Here is a 20,507-nt window from a genome sequence, read left to right on the forward strand (position 1 = left end):
GCCCACTGTTAGCTCTGGATAAGAAAACTGCTTTGTCTTCAGGAGGGTCTACAAGGGCAGAATTTTACAGGTCAGGCAGGAGGAGGAGTACTCAGGCAGTTAACAGTGTCTCTTCACCTGAGCTCTCCCCCATGCAGGTTGGTAGTCTGTGCCAGGGGCAGTTAACCCCCACACCCCCCAGCCTGTGCACGAGGCCCGCGACAAAGGGGACCTTTCACCTTCATGCAGCGCCCTCCCAAAGCAGACTACCAACCTGCATCAGTGATGGGACGGCCTCCAAAGAGGGTGAGTCCCCATAGAGCAGAGCTTGTGGAGTGTGTGCTTGTACATATTCAGGAAGTGCCTGTTTAAGATGTTGACAGTGTGTTTCATACTACACTTAAAATGGTGTTCAGTTGTATGCAAAAATGTGGGAACCCCATGTCAAAAAGCCTTTTACAATTTCTATCTTGGTGAACAGAAGTGAACTTGACCTCTGAATGGTATAAAGTTAAACATGACACATTCTTCAAGCAAGAGTACTTTTTATTACATTCTTTTGCAGTTTAAAAAAAGGAAAAAAAAGGCCCTGCACAAAAGTTTGAGAACCTTGTCCGTTAGTACTTTATGACTCCTCCTCAGGTAACTATAACAGCTTGCAAACACTTCCTGTAGCCAGCTAAGAGTCTTTCAATTTTTCCCCATTCTTCCTGGCAGAACATCTCCAGCTCAGATATATTCTTCAGCCTCCTTGCATGTACGGCACATTTGAGATCTCTCCACAGATTTTTAATAATATTCAAGTCTGGGGACTGTGGTGGCCATTCCAAAACTTTCATCCATTTCCTGGAGGTACCTCATGGTTGCTTTTGAGGTATGCTTTAGATCACTGTCTTGCTGGTATACCCAACCTCTCATCAACTTCAATGTCTGGACTGACCTTCGAAAATTAGTCCCTAGAATTTCTTGATATTTTGTGGAATCCATTCTGCCTTCCACTCGCACAATATTTCCTGGGCCCCCAGCTGCCACACAACCCCAAAGCATAATGGATCCATCCCCATGCTTAATAGTTGGCAAGGTGTTCTTCTCTACAAAGGCGTCACCATTTTTTCTCCAAAAGATAACTTCTTTGGTGGTGGCAAAAAAGCTCAATTTTGGTTTTGTCAGTCCGTAGCATATCGGTCCAAAAGGCTCTCAATGTTTTCTTTTGCATACTTCAGACCATTAATTTTGTGTAGAGGTTGTAGGAAACTAGGCTTCTTTTTGGCAACTCTGCCATGTAGGTCTTTGTTGTTTAAAGTATGTTGTATTGTTGTCCTGTGAACAGCTAGACCTGTGTCTGCTACTTTTTCTTGCAGCTCTTTTGCAGTGATGTTTGGCCATTCTATCTGAACATTTTATTGGTCTTCCAGACCTTGTCTTGACTTCAACTGTTCTACTTTTCTTCCATTTTCTAATAATGTTTCTGACAGTGGAAATAGGTAGTTTGAAACATTGAGAGTTTTCTGTAGCCTTCTCCTTCTTGATGGAAATGAATCGTCTTCATTCTGACATCCTTGGACAACTGTTTAGAGGACCCCATGGTTGTTAACAGCAGACAGAACAGCCACTGCAGTTGGATACTTTGGAAGTCATGGAGTTACCTCAGAATAAAAGGTTCAGCCCTAGAATTATGCTCACCTGTCTCACTGAAGCTCTAACAAGTAAATCACCTGGATCTGGGCCTTAGTAATCATCTTTTTAAAAAGTAACAAAGAAAAAGAATAATCCAAAAGGGTTCCCCAACTTTTCCACTTTTCCATTTTCCTTTTTATAATTTATAAACAGTAAGAAATGGAAATACTATTTTTAATCTTGCTGTAAAATTTGCAGAGAGGTCTCATGTTTAACATTTGCAGTTCAGGCTTGCTTTTCCCTCACAGATTCATTGTAACAGACATTACAGGGGTGCCCAAATTTTTGCTCCCCACTGAAAGTTTGGTGTAACCTCATCTTTCCTTGCAATCCCACTGTCCATCAGAGGTGGGTGTTTTAACTGGGTCGGACAGCATTTCTTTCACAGCAGCATGTCATTTTGTCTGTTTCATCTGAATTATATCTAGGACAATGTTAAAGGGTGGTGGAAAGGCTGTTTGGTTAGATCATTTCTGAGGAGACTATATGCAAGGGTTGCATGGTTTATGTTGCACTTTGAGACTGCTAATCATGTTTTTCATTCCTTTCGGGGTTGAGTATAACCTATTTTGCAATGTTATGCTGGTGATCTAGGTGATAGTAGACCTAATGGGTATTCTCTGCCCACTCCCTGCCTCCCTACAGTCTACTACCGGAAGAAGAACCAGCTGCATGCAGCAAGAGTACGTCTGCAGAGTCCAGAGTACAAGCTGAGCAAGATTCGGACCTCCACTATCATGACTGATTACAACCCCAACTACTGCTTTGCTGGCAAGGTGGCCTCAATGAGCGAGTTGAAGGATATTCCCCGCAGGAACATTACTCTACTCAGGTACCTCACAGTAATGTCACTCTACTCAGATACCTCACAGTAATGTCACAATACTCAGGTACCTCACAGTAATGTCACAATACTCAGGTACCTCACAGTAATGTCACAATACTCAGGTACCTCACACTAATGTGCAATACCAATAAATGCATGGTAATGGTCTAATAATTGTATGTTCATAGTAGTGTTTTCTACTCTGGCAATGATTTCAGGGCCCTTGGTCATGGTGCATTTGGGGAGGTGTATGAAGGCCAAGTCCTTGGCATTACTGAAGAAAATTCAGCTCTGCAGGTTGCCGTCAAGGTACATTCACATTGCATCCGCACAGGTAAAGGTCAGCATGTTCATACTGCATTCACTGGGGTGAAGGTCAATACATGACGTGCATGGCATGAAGGGTCAGAAGCATGGCAGGGACCACTATATTCAATGCAGTCCGTAAGTATTTGGACAATGGAACAGTTTCTGTTCTTTTGGCTCGGTACTCAAGCACATTGGATTTGAAATTAAATAGGAGGTCAAATTGCTGACTCACCTTTAATTTGATGGTATTTACATCCATATTTATCCGTGTAGGAATTGCATCCCCTATTATACATCGTCCTCCCATTTTAGGGAACCAAAAGTAATTAGAAAGGTGGCCTATCAGCTGTTTCTCCTTCTCATTCTCATTAAAGGCTTCAGTATTCTCGTGTTTGTCAATATGTGGGCCAGACTTGTGCCAATGATAGTCAAGGAATTGTGAGGCAGGGAAATACTGTCAGATTGTGCAGTAGGCCAAACAATTGGCATACCACAACAAATTGTTTGGAACATCATTAAGAAGAAAGAGAGCACTGGTGTATGTTTGTGATCATTGCTTGATCCCTATGTGGCGAACTAAGTTTCACAGGGGGGGTGCACTTTGATTCTTGGGCAGTTCCTCCATACTCACACTTTGCTTTTGCCAGGGAGTGAGAGAAGCAGAGATGCCATAGTTTACATCTACATTAAACCGCAAGAAGTATTGCTTCTGACTGAACTACTGTATATTGCACTGAAATTTCTCTGCCTCTAAAGACCAGGCATAAACAGAGGCGCAAGCGAGACATAGACAGATAATTGGGAAAATGTAAAAAATACCAAAATAATTAAACCATTCGCAAATATACCATACTGACTTTTGCAGAACATCTACCAATGTAGCTAGACAGTAAATGAGTGGTATATGTCTGCCGTTGGGTCAGTGCAGAATGTGGACAGTTAACCTTCTGGGTCTGAGGGAAAAATGAGGAAAACTGATGACTGTGCCATGCTGTGATATTTGTGACATTTTAATCAACTTTATATACAGTGATTCTAAAGTATTTCATGTAAATTACTCTAGTATCACACAAATTGTAAATAGTAGCTTTGAAAATGTACATGAGTGCTGTAAAAACACATACTAATCAATTGTAACATTACATGTACAAGGCTTTTAGCAGACGCTCTTATCCAGAGCGACGTACAATGAAGTGCAGATTGAACACAGGAACAAGTGTGAAGAGGACCCGAGAGGATAGTATGGTTCCGAGTCCTGGCGTGACCATACAGATACAATCGGAACCCTTGAAGAATACATCAACTTACAAATTAGCATACCATGGTTGGCAGCTAGAATACCATGAGTACCACAAAAAAATTGCTAATACAAAACCCAACAATATCTATATATAACTATATAAGTGCCATTATGGTCTATGGCATATACAAGGCTAATCATAGTGGTGAGGGAAAGGTGCAGCATGAAGTGATGAGTCTTCAGTCTGCGTTTGAAAGAGGTCAGAGTCATTCCACCACCGTGGGGCCAGGACAGACAGCAGTCATGTAACAAAATCACTGAAATTTGTTCATCTAGGTCTTGGGTATCAAAAGATGACAAAATATTGTAGCAAATCCAATTAGAAATATACAATAAATTACAAAAAAGCACCAGTTGACAATGGGAGGGCTAATGGCCTTTCTTCAATGAATATTTATGTGGTATATGGTCCTGCCAGGTCAGTAGACTTTTCACACCTGGCCTGATCTCTCCCTACCTTGAAGACAAAGCAATACTCAGTGGACCATTTAGAAGACAGAAACAAATAAAAAAATTTGATTCAGGAATTTAAAAACGCAGAGGTATTATTTTAGTGGTAACTTACTGAATATTCAGACAAACACAGAGAGAATTTGCAATACAGCACATGTATTTACCAATATGATCATAAGAAATACACTTGCTCTTGGAGTTTGTTTAGCTAAGTTATTTATGCTTTTTTTCTTGAACGTAGATACAGTATGCTAATATTGATTGTGCGAGGACACCCATTTTTAGAATCCTGGCTATGCCACTACACATCACCTATGTATTTTTTTGAGATGCAATGGTTAGAGTGTGGGAATTTACAAACGCGCATATTGCTGAATATTTAAACGAAGTTGCACTACACATGGAAGAAATGCACTTACTCATGACGTCCAGTCATCCATGCCATTTTCTGTACTGAAATGTGTTTCGTGATGAAAAATGTTTACCTCAAAAGAAGCGAATGGCCTATGCTTTTTCTGTATTTGAATTATACTCAAGCTTATCGGCATATTGCAGCAAGCGCTGGGTAGATTTTGGTGGTAGAAAGGAATTGTGAATGCATTTCGGTGAACCTTAAAAATGTGAAAATACTGTACATAAGCTTGCAAGTTTAGTGTTATGGTTCTTATTCACTGAAATACAGTCTAAGTAAATGGATAGCTATTCTACCTCAGAGATTTTGTTTGTCTTTTAAACTTTAAAATTGCATCATTATTCTTTGGGATTTCTTTGAAATATTTTATACAATGCATTATTTGCACTTGTTAAGTGGAGAAAGTAGTGGAGTGAAAAGTAGCATATTTGACTTTGAAATGTAGTAATTGAAAAAGTAATGTGAAAGTAAAAGAGTGAAAAGAATGGAAATACTTTTGTAAAACCCCACGCTAACCCAATGACAGAATTTAGCGAGGGCCGAAGGGGTTTGCATGCTTGTCCTTCTGGTGTTGCTGGAAGAATATTAGTAGGGTTAAATAATAATGACCGCTATGTGGAGAGTCTAGATCAGCTAATGAATAAACCACGTTACAAAGACAGTAGTACCACTCTGCCTTACATGCAAAATACTGCCATGATAGTTGCGAGCCCAGGTCGGCGTGCATTTACAGGGCTCCTTAGAGTTAACTTTACAGGAACCGGCGTAGAAATGCCCATGGGTTCCCTTCACATCAAATTACAAGAGCCATGCTCCACCAACCCTTTGTATGGGCCGAACTTGACTGTCTTTCCCAGCTTGGAAACACCACGAAAGTACCAAGCCGCTAATCAGTCGGTCTTTGGTCAATATTTCCCCCTGAGTATTCAGTTGTAATTGAGGCTGAAAAGGTACAAGATGAATTAGAGTCATGGAGATCACGCAAGTTACAAACAAAATAATTTATTCGCAGACAGGTAGGTTATTAGCTTTAGAATACCAACAGTCAATTACAAAATACACAAATTAAGAATAGAGATAGAGTGAATAATCATACCTAGCCTGCTTTGGCTACACACAAACACAGAACATACATATGCTAACAATATGCCATGTGGGAAGTCGAATGCGATCTTCCGCTGCTACACATACATAGAATATGCCATGTGGGAAGTCGAATGCGATCTTCCCAGATTGGTCTGTCTCCCTTGCTTTTATGCCAAATCATATGTTTGAACCAGGCGGCAGTGCCATAAATCAACCTGGAGGGGTGGTCAAATCTGGAATTTAGACCCCCACCTTTGGGGGTTGTTAAGTAGGGAAAATGAGATGATTACCAGAGAGGACATGCAGGTTTTTCCTTGAGTTACTGAAACTATGGTTTATTAAACTCCATTTGGTATGAAATGTATCTCATCCGATTCCTTGATTTTACCGGATCACATCCATACCAAACAGATTATCCTTATGTTTTATTATGATGTAGTTGTCACGAAAAGTCCACCATTAACCCAGGGGAGAAGTTTAGGGTTCAATGACAGAAACATCCAAATGTGGGCACTGTGGGAGTCTTTCCCATAGGAAGTGACCAGGTGGTGGGTCACGGAGACATTCTTTTCCCATGGTTTTTGCCGAGGGCTGAATGTCCTCCTACGACCTAAAAGCCCCCAGAACACACCCAACCACAATCCATCTTCCCTTTATCTCAGTCTTTCTAGATGCTGACATTCTTGGGAGCCAATGGTCTGAATCCCCCAAAGGAAGTCTGAATCATAGAGTTTACTGGAGATACCTGGAGAGAGATGTATTTGAGAGTTTTTGTGACAACCGTATTATGTAATAAATATGTGTTGTGCCTCTCATGGTAATATACCTTTTGGATTAACCTGATTTGGGTGAATTAACGGAAAGGAGACAAAACCCCAGATTGCTTGGTTTCTTCTCCTTATCTCCAAAATCCAGGCCTTTCGTCTTGACCCTAAAAATGGGTCAACCATCTTGAATTTAGAGCCAAACCCCCACCAGGCAGTGAGACCTTGGTCAGGGGGCTAAAACAAATGGCTTCTACAGAGACAACTTTTGCCCAGATTCCCCTCGGCTCCTGGACGGTTATGATATCAAAGGTAGCCTGTTACAAAAACTAGACCATTACACCAGTCGCACTGAACCAATCAGAATAACACCAAACATTACTATATTCTGACCTGGGATTATCATGAAACATCTTTATGCCATCTCCAGTATTCCTGTGCTCAAAACCTGTAAGGAATGTGAGAGAAGGGGGGCTCCCCAGGGGGCCCAGGAAGACTCCTCCAGGAACCACACTCCCACAGGCATGGGTGCCAAAAGGTGGGGGCTAACGATGTATGCTCCGGGGGTGGGGAATCAGCAAGCTGACCAGCGCATGACGCCAAATGTTAATGATTTCCGGCTTACAATATATATAATAATATATGATAATATATATATATTAAAATGGGTGATGTTTAATTCTGGTAATCCTGATTAATGAATGTTTAATCGGAGTTGAATATAAATTCCATAAAACACGTATGGGGCATGCCGTAGCCTACTACACCTACGAAACAACAAACTATAACGGTGAATTTTAAGAACGGTTCAAGTTACACGTGCAAACATCATGGTAGGCTATTGAAGTGGCACGACATTTGTTTACAAGTTCTGTTTTTTGCCTCACATTTATACTCCCTCAGTGAGGCCTGGAAGGCAGCAGCTTGTCAAATTAGTAAACTAATCGTGATGGGTTTAGCAAATTAGCTAGCTTATTAACATAAATACAGATACATTTAATAGCACATTAAAAAAAATACATTAATGAAAAGCTGCTAGCGAAGTAATAAAATGTACACATAATTATATGGTTGGTGGAGCTGAAACTAATCACTAATTTTGTGCAAGTGCCTTTGATTTATGATTACTTGGTATTTATCAATATACACATGTGTACACGAAAAAAAGCTGTGTCTACGTGTGTTTCATGAATCTGGCAAAAGTTGTTAGTTTGTTTCTGCTCACACATATATTTGCACACGGATTTCCAAAAATATTGATAAATGAGGCCCATTGTTTGGAGAAGAAGATACAAGATTCTGAAGTTTCCTCTATCAGAATAGAGTGCTAAGTTTGTAGCCCTAGATCATGCAGTTATCTCTTTGATTTCCCCTTCTCTGAAGTGAAGATTGCTACTGAATAGCGGGTCAGACACATTCCCACTTATCTCCGCTATCAACCCCTATTTATTTTTTTTATTAATATTTTTATCCAATTTTTTCCCTTTTTCTCCCAATTTGGTAGCCAATTGGACCCCGTCTGATTCGGCGATCTACTAACTCTGCCTAGTCCCTCCCTCTGGAGCAGCGAGCCAATTATGCCAATTATTGCTGCTCCATGTGAGCCAGCCAAACTTGGCTTTTGGCAGGACCGAGAATCAAACCCAGGTCCCCAGTGTGCAACTGCAACCGCAAGTCTGCTGCGTCTTAGCCTGTTGCGCCACCACGGCACCACGGCTCACTATCAACACCTATTTACTATTGTCCAGATGGTGGGGTCCCTTGAAGAGCTTGTTTAAAATGCTGTAATTGCAAACCGTAAAAAAATTAATGGAAATTGGAAACTTGTTTCTCATTCATTTTATTTTATCTATTTATTTTGTGTCCCTTCAAGAAAAAACATACCCTGAATTATTCTAAGTTAGAGAAAAAAAAAAAGTTTATTCATCCACATTGCATACAAACAAACCAATATCCAAGTTCCACTGGCATAGTCTAAAAACTGTAGCACTTTATTCCTATCAATTCCCCAACTCGTACCATCTTATCAGCAAACAATTACACAACGTCATTCTCCCAACAATGTGTATTAGGCTAATATTATAAAAATAAATATTGATACATTTTTCTTTTTTCTTTTAAAGTTTGTATTGCAAGGCCTACAATATAATGTAGGTCTACTTAGAAACAATAAGGTTAGATTTTTCCTGTTTTTGTCAAAACTTGGACACAAAAATTATCTAAGCAGGAAAGCACAGACATTCACGTGGACTTTCATGACATATTTTCCTTAATTGGATATTACTGCATCAGATGTTTTTCCCTGGATAATATTTTCTGACCTATTTGTCTGTTCTCAGATTTATCTATGTGTCTTGTTTTGAGAGATCTTGATTTAAAACTATTTTCTGTTTGACAGACTCTCCCTGAAATCTGCTCAGAACAGGATGAGATGGACTTCCTGATGGAGGCTTTAATTATGAGGTACATTTTTCTAGAGCACACAAGGTGCAACATAAACTTCACAAAGCACCATTTTAAAAGACACAATGGTGCCATGCAACATCTGAGACAGAGGTTTTCTAGTTATTAGCTTGTTTCTTGTTGTCTCTTGTCCTTTAACTTTATGCATTATGCTTTATGGAACTGATTTCTACAGTGATGTGATCATGAACCAGTACAATAATGTATTATGTGTAAAGAATGTCATTTCCTGGCAGAACATGATCAGAGATGGAAAGTTCAGCAGCCTGTTGCAGCAGTATAACATAAGCTCAAACATAGGCAGCTAAAACAGCCGTCGAGATTGCTCATAGATTTGAAAGAATTAGAAACTTGTTGGAGATGAAATTCAGCGCAGTATAAGCTAGCAGCGCATTGGCTGCGATAGGTGACCCCTTTAATTTGTATGAAATTGATGTACACTCATGCTTTCGTTCTCAGTGAGCGAGATAAAGAAAATAACCAACCTTTTCTCTGAATTACTCTGAGTTTTTTTTCTCTGAATTTCATTCCAAGTTATTTGCAATACATATCAAAGAAAAAACACTGCTAAGGCAGTCCAAATACATCCACTAAAAGCCCATAATGAGTAACCAGCTAGAATAGGTGGTGGTGGTAGCCAACAGGCTATAGGCAACCGTTGAGATAGGTCAGGGGTCAGAAAGTAAAAGTGCTGCCATGTGTTTCTTCCCCCCATTAATTCAACCAGCCGATTTCATTACTTCCTTGCTGAAGAATTGTGTTAATTAGGAAATCCAGGTGATTAGAAACAAAATACTGGGGAAGACTTCTACTTTCTGAACCTCTACTTTACTGACCCTCTGGAAAGTGAGCTACCAAGATAGTGCAAGCCCAGGTGAAGCCAAGCAGAGTGTGGTCATGATAGGTATGCTCTTGAGGTGCGGCTTTTGTGCAGTGTCAGCCAGACCGGCATTCAGTAACATACGGCTGCTCCACAGTAAGTTCAGCCACCAGAATATAGTGCGGTGCATTGGGGTGAGCCTGCAGATCCTCCCCCGATTTATCCTGCTGGAGCTCATGACTGGAGGTGACCTGAAGAGCTTCCTCAGACAGAACCGGCCTAGAGTCGTAAGTGTGTGTGTGTTTCTGTGTGTTTCTGTTTACTTATGTGCATGCCATACTAAGGGAGAGAGTTTATTGAAGGGTTAAATTCATAAATGGATTAACACAGTGAACACCAAAACATTTTTCAGGTTGAGTTCTGGTGCATTGGTATTTCTTTTGCACAGAGAACTGTTCCTGCATAGCACAGTTTGCAGATTATGAGGCAGCTATCCTTGTGGTGTAGCCTGTGCTTGATGCAGTGTTTTATACTCTACAGACCGTAGGTTAATTACAAGCCTAGATGCGCTGAATGGCCTGTTCCTGTCATTATACATTATATTGTTCTGCTCTAATGTGTATATGTGTGTACACGCTGGTGTGTGGGTGTCAGAGACATCACTGCCCAGCGCATGCTCCATTATGTGCTGTTCCAGGGCCAAGCCTCCTCCCTCTCCATGCTGGACCTTCTGCAGATGGCTCAGAATATCGCCCTTGGCTGCCGTTACCTGGAGGAAAACCACTTCATCCACAGGTCATAATATGTTCCCTGACAGGATAACAGATAATAAACAGCTCAAGCTAAGTTTTGATACAGCTGGTAGCTGGTTGACCAATTCAGACCAGCTCCCAGCTTGACATGGCTTGGCCATCTACCAGCTACCAGCTCAGACTAGCTGCCAGCATTAGCTGATTGACCAGCTGGTTGACCTGCACATACCCAGGTAGACTCCATTTTCAAGCTGGTCAAGCTGGCATAGCTGGATTTTACAACAGGGATGTGATTAAAGAGCGCATTCTCCTCAGCTTTTATTTAAGGGTATTTTTATGTATGTTGGTTTCACCATGTAGAAAATAGTCATGTTTAATAAATTACTGCATATCCTTGGCATACAATGACTGCTTGAAGTCTGACCAATAGACATCACCAGGTGCTGAGTACAGTATCTTCTCTAATGATGCTCTGCCAGGGCTGTACGTCTTAAGATCCTGCTTGTTTCAGGGGCTAGTTGTCTCAAGATTACTTACTACCTCTAGTAAGTAGGTAGTAACTTACTACTGACAATCAATCAATGAATTCAATTGAATGTTATAGGTTGCATTCAAACTTAAAGTGGGGAAAAGGGAAATCCTGGCAGGGCCCCGGCACTGGTCTCTCATTCTCAATGGCATGCAATTATTTAGTTTTGTGTCCCTAATTCTGGAAGGGTGTTATGATCCCCTTCCATTTCACATGTTTGTGTGGAGGGCACAGGAAGTTATACAACAAGGCTAGAGGAAGGAGAGGGAGCCAATCAGGAGGCAGACAATAACGGCAACAGTTTGTCTTCTGTAGGGACATTGCTGCTCGCAACTGCCTCCTCACCTGCCCTGGGCCTGGAAGAGTGGCAAAGATTGGAGACTTTGGGATGGCTCGTGATATATACAGGTACATTATGCCTCACTGTAGGGTACTCTACTGCACTGTGCTTGTTTGTACCAGTATAACAAGCCTGTTTCCAATGACCACATTGCCTTCTGAGGTCAGCCGGTTAGAGTTCACTCATCCCCCTCTGTCCGGGACATTGGTTTCTTGGCCTAGCAGGCCTTGACAATTATTGTCTTATGTCTGGAAAAAAAGCTATTTTCCACCAGGTTGCAGGAACTAAAAGTGGGACTATCGACCATACAAGCCAAAACAGTTCCTTGAACGCATTCGTGTTTGCTTTCCCACCGTACCTTAAATGATGCAAAATGGGGCTGTGGTCAAGGTACTGCGTCAAACTATTTACTTGTCTTTCATTTTTTTGTGAATTTGCTTCAGTTTTTTTGGATGGATGTAGAACTGTTTTTATTTCTTGCAGTTATTTAGTTATGATATCATGAACATTTTGGTCACAAACTATAAACAAAAAATACAAATACGTGTCTGCTATACAAAGGTATTTTAACTTCGCTAGAATAATGGGCAATTTTAACCAGCCTGAAAGTCTGAATAAGGATTTCTGTGTATTCCAGAGACACATACAAATATGTTTCCTGCTCTATCAAAATCAGTTGTATTGACCCCAAAATCTATATTGCATTCTAACAATACCAAAGTTCTCGCTACTCCAGATATCAAGGGAGTTGTGTCCCATTTAATTTTGAGAAAAACAGGTTGAGGCTGGAGACTACCAACACTGGGTTATTGAAACTCTGTGTCGTCTATAACGTGTCAAAAAGAAAACCCTTTAAAACTATATTTTTACGCTGAACATTTGACATTAAGACCAACAGACCATGAAAGCAAATACATTGACATGCAGCCATGAAAGCAGCTGATGTGGGTTCGGGACTGGTAAATGGTGGCTAGCCTCCAAACAACTCCAGTGTTTCTTTCACGTTGCATTTAAATCTTGCATTTAAAAGCTTTAAAACTATATTTTCACTCTGAATTTGGCATTAAGACATGCAGATTATGAAAGCCAGGATATTGTTTTACAAAATGAAGATGAAAGCCTAAAACAGCCAAGAAATATTTTTTTACATAAATATCGATTTATGTTAAATTGGTCGTTGCAACTTACGATTATGATAGGCCGGGTCACACACATGAACCGTATGCTTTAAAATGCCAGAGACCTGAGAGAACTGCATATTCAGAATGCTATTTATTTGCATACAAAAAAGTTTGTTGTTGTGGCAACACTAATGTTCTTGGCCATATCATATGCCCTACTACTGTTGCTGCAAGTAAAAGTGAGCAAGCCAATAGTATATGTAGTTTGGTAATCTGTCCTAATTTTATTTCTTTCAAACTGTGTTCCCCCACTCTCAGTTTTGTGTCGCTTTTGCCTGGCCCCCTATCTCCGCAGGGCAAGTTATTACCGGAAGGGAGGGCGTGCCATGCTCCCAGTCAAGTGGATGCCACCAGAGGCCTTCCTGGAGGGCATTTTCACCTGCAAGACTGACACCTGGTAATGTCCACTTCACTTTTAACTTTTCACTGTGCAAATTCAGAAAATACTCACACCTGTAGTCAGAGCATATTCGCACCTGTATTCAGAACTTACTCGCAACAGTAGGGTGCTTCTGTTATACTTTTACTGGACATTAAATGGAAAAGTAATTGAATTGCAATTGAATTGATGTCTGAGAAGCCCAACAAAGCTGATGGTGAAGCAGAACTGTCAGTGCTTTTTCTGAACATGAAATACTTAGCCAATACTTAAAATGTGACACTGAATTAGCCTATTAAACATGTGAAAATGTATAGCCCTACTTTAAAAATAAACTGGACGTAGAGACAAACTGCATATACTTAAAGAAACGCCCATGTACCCTACTTTTTGTAAGGGGACACTTGAAACGAGATAATGCTCCTGTTAGTGACTGACCTAAAATTTCTGTCAAGAAGTTTGTATAAACATAATATATCATGCCGTGGAAATATATATCATTCAATTATTTCATGAACTCCATAAGTATCTAAAAGGTGGGCATGATCATGGAAGATTCTTTCTGGGACCTGCCTCTGTTTCAGCACTATCAGAAGAATTGCTGTATTTGTGAGGAAAAAATTGGTTCTGCGAGAGGTCTGTAGTTGTTGCTTGCATCACTGCCTAGCCTCTTGATTATACTTTGCTTCCCTCTGTAGGTCATTCGGAGTACTACTGTGGGAGATATTTTCATTAGGCTACATGCCCTACCCCTGCAAGACCAACCAGGAAGTGCTGGAGTTTGTGACGAGTGGAGGAAGAATGGACCCCCCAAAGAGCTGCCCAGGGCCTGTGTGAGTTACTCTGACTGGGACACTGCTACTATAGCAACAACTCTGTTACCCAAGATACACACAGACTAGGCTACTACATTGACATTGATATTTATTACCACCCCAAATTATAGAATACTGCTGCCATTTTCAGGCGCCAAAATTACATTACATTACATTACATTAATGGCACTTGGCAGTTGATTAGACTAAGCATGAGACAATCCTCCCCTGAAGCAATGCAGGGTTAAGGGCCTTGCTCAAGGGCCCAACGGCTGTGCAGATCTCACTGTTGCTACCCCCCGAATCAAACCGCCGAACTTGCGGCTTGGCTTTGGAATCTCAGGTAACTCGACCCAGGGTTCAATCGAGGAACCTCATTGGTTATGACGGGAAACACGCTAGTTTGTCGGCAAAGGAATTTTCTGTATTTATTTTCATAGCAAAAAATATATAGCCTACAGATCAATTCACAGGAACGTCCACTTTGAATGATTTTGGGACCAGACAACCCTGTTCAGCAGTGACTAGGAACTGTCCAGGGTCAGGAGGAGACAATCCTCCACTGAAGCAATGCAGGATTAAGGGCCTTGCTCAAGGGCCCAACGGCCCTCATATCATTGCTCTTTCCCGCTCTTCCTAGTCCACACCAATATGTTTGCTTTTCTGTTTCATAGGTATCGCATCATGACCCAGTGCTGGCAGCACTGTCCAGAGCATCGACCCAACTTCTCTACCATTCTAGAAAGAATCAACTACTGCACTCAGGTACTGTTTGGAGGAACGTGCCTCTCTGTGTTTCACTTACTGTAGGATCGGCCCTGCTGCACTCACAGATTGTCTTTCTATTCAGGGCCCACTGTACTCCAGCACATTGGGTTTGAATTGAACCAATATGAGGTTACAGTGCATTCTGTTAGCTCTGATTTGTATGTACATCCGTATTGGATGATCATTTTACAATTACAATTACTATTAAAAAATAAAAATGCATTAACAGTATTAAACACAACATAACAAAATAGGCTTGCAAAAGCTTGTTTTTGTTTGTTTTCCTCCTATTCTTCTTTTAAGTGATTTACTCTAAATCATTACTTGCCCCTTGACCATATAGCCAGTCTGAAGTGTATATGTTACTGCTACCTCTGTCTGTCTCTCTGTTCCAGGACCCTGATGTCATCACCACACCCCTGCCTGTGGAATGTGGCCCAGTGCTGGAGGAGGAGGGGTTCACAGTGACCCGGCCTGAGGGGTCGGACAACCTGCTGTCACTGTCTCCGGAGACACCCCCTCAGCCTGCCAGCCCTGCTGCTGTCCCTAAAGTACACAGGCCCCACCTGCAGCCTCCCCAGGACCCCGCTGTTCATAGGGAGGGTCCAGAGACTGCCTGGGCAGAAGCAGCTCCGCCCCAAGGGCTTTGTCCTGGGCCGTGGCTCAGCCAAGATCCCCCGGCCTGCCCTGCGGCCCCACCCGCCTCCTGCAGCCAGAAGCTGAAGAACAAGACCAAGAATCTGTGGAACCCCACCTACGGATCATGGATGCTGGAGAGTTTGGGGCGGGCCAAGAAACCGCTGTCCCAGACGCAGTCCATGCCCCTCTCCACCGCCTCGTCAGCTTCCACCGTCCCAGAGCACGAAGGCTTCGGATCAGATGGCAACAGCAGCTCCCCGCCCCTGAACTCCCTGGCCTGCCCAGGTGTTCCGTCCTCCCTGCTCCCCTGCGGTCCTCAGGGTCCCGCCAGCCTGTTGTCTCCCAAGGCACCCCCAGAGGTTTCGGGGGGGTCCAATGCCGGGGCAGACCTGGCTAAGCTTCACAGCTTCCCCTGCGGCAACGTCAACTACGCCTATGATGAGCACAGCTATGAGGCCGAGAGCCTTCCCCTGGTGGCCAAAGCCCCCAAGTCTAGCACTAGTGCAAGTTCTGTCCCGTCCACCTCAGGGGCTGGTCTGGGCAACAGGGCCACCGGCTTCTCCAAACCGCTGGTGAAACGGCATGCCAGCTATGGCCATGAGGACGTCAAGCGGCATTGCAGGCTGGAGAAACAGTGCCGTGACCGGGATTCAGGCTTCTCTCTTTCTGAGGACCTGAGCGTCACACCCATCTAGCACAGTGAAAACGCACAGAAGAATGCTGGGATAGCACCAAACTAGAACACACTCCACACCTCAGAAACACCTCAACAGGGGAAGCAGAACCAAATCTTTTGGACTTTTAATTTATTGGGTTTTGTTTTATTCTTGTTTTTTTCATAGCACAACACTTACTTGTTTACTTTTATGGTACTTTTTTATGGAAAGCCGAGACTGGACCTTGATCCCCAGGCACTTCAGCATCAGAAGAGTGCTCGACTACAAGAGACTTAGAGTGAGTTCTGTCAGCAAGTGTAATCCATACTTATATAGGCTATGCAATCTTCCCTATTTCTCTCTATGCCAGGAGAGTGGTCAGAATGCTGCCAAGTTACATTTACATAGCCCTTCTACCAACAGTGAGCTGCGACCCACTTGATGCACTTGATCCTGCACACAGAAATGCTTTCATCAGCTCAGATCTATCAATGCAGTCTGCCTTTGATGGAAACTCTTGTATTAGCTATTGGAGAGCTCCATCCCGTCAGCACATTCATTCTTTTTGCTGTGAGAAACACTAAGAAAAATGAAGAACTTTGTCATCCTCCTACCCTTTGGAGGATAGAAGAGCTGGACACAGGGAGGCACGAAAATTCTCAATTTTTTTTTCTCAATAAGCAAAGGTTACGGAGAGAGCACTCCCAACAAACTGGAAAAATAAGCAGGACTTAGCCGTCACCCTCATGGGATTCGGACTGAAAATAATATACTAAACAGCTTTTCAGTTTCGTCTTTCTCTTCTCCTGCAGTTTCCCGGTCTCAGCGACTTACTGTGGAAAGAAAGACACTTTTAACTCGTGGACTGATTCATAATGCCATCCAGGTGAGTGTGCCTACTAGTAGTATCACCAGTAGGCGTGGTCCTCGGATTGCCCTGCTTCCTTCCCGCACACTGAGTCCAGTCGCGACATACTTCAGTTCACTGTAGTTGCCAGGCTCTTTCTGCTGGTACTGTCTGAGAGGGGAGCCATCAAAGTGGGGCTCTTTATTTGGCTTTGTTTAATTTTGGTTCTTTACTTTGTTTTGTTTTGTTTGAATTACATTTCAGTAAAGATGACCATGCTAACACTGGAAATAGTGAGGAGAAATTACTTTGAGGATTACAGATCTGTGGCTGCCCAGAGGCATTCTAGAGTCTGTCTAGTGAGGTTGGGTTTACCACTGGAACCCAAACATGGGAAGAAATATCCACCACCTTACCCTGATAACACTTCTCTTGTGAAACAGTTGCTATTTATTTTGTTGAAATAACATAATTTGTCTGTACATATATTGTATTTACATCTGCCAGGTCTGCCAGACCTCCCACAGTCCAAAGACATGCAGGTTAGGCTGATTGGAGAGTCTAAATTGCCCATAGGTATGAGTGTGTGAGTGAATGATGTGTGTGCCCTGCGATGGACTGGCGACCTGTCCAGGGTGTATTCCTGCCTTTCGCCCAATGTATGCTGGGACAGGCTCCAGCCCCCCTGCGACCCTGTTCAGGATAAGCGGGTAAAGATAATGGATGGATGGATCTGCCAGACAATATATTTTCATATATTCTAGTAGTAATTTTAACACCATGAAACATTGAATTATCAAATTGGTCATTAAATATGCTGATATTTTATATTTGAACAGGTGTTACCACAGTTCTTTTTGCCTATTCAACAGTCAGAAGGTCGGTGGTAGCAGAAATAATAATGTCTGGAATGTGTTACTTTCCTTGTGCATACACTGAACTGATTACATAACTGTTGAAGATTAGGAATGTCCTGACATTATCAATAGTTCTCCCAGTTTGGGAACGCGAAGTGACCTGGGAATGGGCATGGCTATCCACCCTATCCTATCCATATGATGATTTTACTGTATGGCAAACAGTGTTATTTGAATTAGACACCTCCATAAGCAAGCATTCTTCCACACTCACAAAGGCCATCAGCAGTTCGTAATATTTGCTTATGCAAAAGTAGACACTGAGCTGTAAGTGAATGAGAGCACATGTTCATTGAAGGAAGTTTTTTATAAAACATGTCATATTCTGCTTAAATAGTAAATAGATGTGGAAACAATATTAATTTTCATTTCATTTACATTTTTTTCATCCTGCTGTATAAGCCCTCAATATGTGAATGATGATATAGCCAGATGATGCCTTCTTAGCCCCATTAACAAGCATTCCCTAGTGCAGCTGAGTTAAGTGGTATATTTTGATGGATACATTTAAAAAGCCATTAAAGCCATTCACTTTTATTAGACAAAACTAATTATAATTAAATTTATCCATATAATGTAGCAGTTACAATGGTAAATAGTCATGTTTCTTCCTCCATTTTGTCAATTAAATAAAATAAGATCCAACCACTACTAGTTTTCTGCCCTATTAGACCTAATTAAACCTCAGATTCAATACTCTGAAATAATATGTCTATGCATATACTGAGAAGATATTGTTTGTCATGATTCATGTTCACCCCAATACTTTACAGACCTGTGAATCTATTCTAGTATGTGTTGCATTACACTTATGCAAGATATGGTCCCTTGTATTTCCAAACTTTGATCATATATAACTAGGGAATATTAATTTTGTTTTGTGAGAAAATAGTTTTTCACTCTTTTTCAGAATAAAAGACAGATGACTTCTTAAAGTTAATTTAACAAGATACATGAACCTGTAACTGGATCTTGTTTTCTAGAATCATTCAAATGGGACTGTCATTTTATGTAGCGTTTCTGTGATAATATTTATATTTGATATTTGTGTTTTGTGGATAGAATTTATGTAGACGATCACTGCCATTGGTTCTGTGGTACCACTACAACAGGAATGAAGAGTGTGGTTCTCCAGTACCTATAAGAATTCAGGAGAGGGCAGCATGCATATTTGGAATACACTGTAGTAATGCACTGTTGATTACCTGACAAGTTTCTTTGCTTTCTTACTCTTTGTATTTTATTTTTTAAAGAACACTTGTCATGTAGGGGAGACCAGCACAACCTAACACGGGGCATGTTTAAACATTTTGTGTCTTGTATTTCAGCAAGAAAGATGTGTTTGTTTTCACTTACATATGTACAGTGCATCCGGAAAGTAGTCACAGCGCTTCACTTTTCCCACATTTTGTTATGTTACAGCCTTATACCAAAATGGAATAAATTCATTTTTTTCCTCAAAATTCTACACACAACACCCCATAATGACAACATAAAAGAAGTTTTTTTGAAATTTTTGCAAATTTATTAAAAATAAAAAACTAAGAAATCACATGTACATAAGTATTCACAGCCTTTGCTCAATACTTTGTTGATGCACCTTTGGCAGCAATTACAGCCTCAAGTCTTTTTGAATATGATGCCACAAGCTTGGCACACCTATCTTTGGGCAGTTTCGCCCATTCCTCTTTGCAGCACCTCTCAAGCTCCATCAGGTTGAATGGGGAGCATCGGTGCACAGCCATTTTCAGATCTCTCCATAGATGTTCAATTGGATTCAAGTCTGGGCTCTGGCTGGGCCACTCAAGGACATTCACAGAGTTGTCCTGAAGCCACTCCTTTGATATCTTGGCTGTGTGCTTAGGGTCGTTATCCTGCTGAAAGATGAACCGTTGCTCCAGTCTGAGGTCAAGAGCGCTCTGGAGCAGGTTTTCATCCAGGATGTCTCTGTACATTGCTGCATTCATCTTTCCCCCAATCCTGACTAGTCTCCCCACAGACATCCCCACAGCATGATGCTGCCACCACCATGCTTCACTGTAGGGATGGTATTGGCCAGGTGATGAGCGGTGCCTGGTTTCCTCCAAACATGACGCCTGGCATTCACGCCAAAGAGTTCAATCTTTGTCTCATCAGACCAGAGAATTTTGTTTCTCATGGTCTGAGAGTCCTTCATGTGCCTTTTGGCAAACTCCAGGCGGGCTGCCATGTGCCTTTTACTAAGGAGTGGCTTCCGTCTGGCCACTCTACCATACAGGCCTGATTGGTGGATTGCTGCAGAGATGGTTGTCCTTCTGGAAGGTTCTCCTCTCTCCACAGAGGAACGCTGGAGCTCTGACAGAGTGACCATCGGGTTCTTGGTCACCTCCCTGACTAAGGCCCTTCTCCCCCGATTGCTCTAGGAAGCTCTAGGAAGAGTCCTGGTGGTTCCGAACTTCTTCCATTTACGGATGATGGAGGCCACTGTGCTCATTGGGACCTTCAAAGCAGCAGAAATTTTTCTGTACCCTTCCCCAGATTTGTGCCTTGAGACAATCCTGTCTCGGAGGTCTACAGACAATTCCTTTGACCTCATGCTTGGTTTGTGCTCCGACA

The 20,507-nt window shown here is 41.9% G+C and overlaps 1 protein-coding gene across 1 annotated transcript in view; it reads left to right on the forward strand.

The window, feature by feature from the left end:
- ltk (leukocyte receptor tyrosine kinase) overlaps nt 1–16,187 on the forward strand; it is a 55,290-nt gene extending 39,103 nt beyond the window's left edge. Inside the window, exons 18-27 of the mRNA XM_061238965.1 lie at nt 2,302–2,488; nt 2,701–2,791; nt 9,205–9,269; nt 10,247–10,376; nt 10,787–10,884; nt 11,686–11,778; nt 13,187–13,288; nt 13,969–14,103; nt 14,760–14,850; nt 15,249–16,187. Of these exons, the coding sequence (XP_061094949.1) occupies nt 2,302–2,488; nt 2,701–2,791; nt 9,205–9,269; nt 10,247–10,376; nt 10,787–10,884; nt 11,686–11,778; nt 13,187–13,288; nt 13,969–14,103; nt 14,760–14,850; nt 15,249–16,187 (1,931 nt within the window). The remainder of the gene's footprint in view (nt 1–2,301; nt 2,489–2,700; nt 2,792–9,204; nt 9,270–10,246; nt 10,377–10,786; nt 10,885–11,685; nt 11,779–13,186; nt 13,289–13,968; nt 14,104–14,759; nt 14,851–15,248) is intronic.
- The last annotated feature ends 4,320 nt before the right edge of the window (nt 16,188–20,507 follow it).

This window comes from Conger conger, chromosome 1 (assembly GCF_963514075.1).
Source record: "Conger conger chromosome 1, fConCon1.1, whole genome shotgun sequence".
Classification (NCBI taxonomy): Eukaryota; Metazoa; Chordata; class Actinopteri; order Anguilliformes; family Congridae; genus Conger; species Conger conger.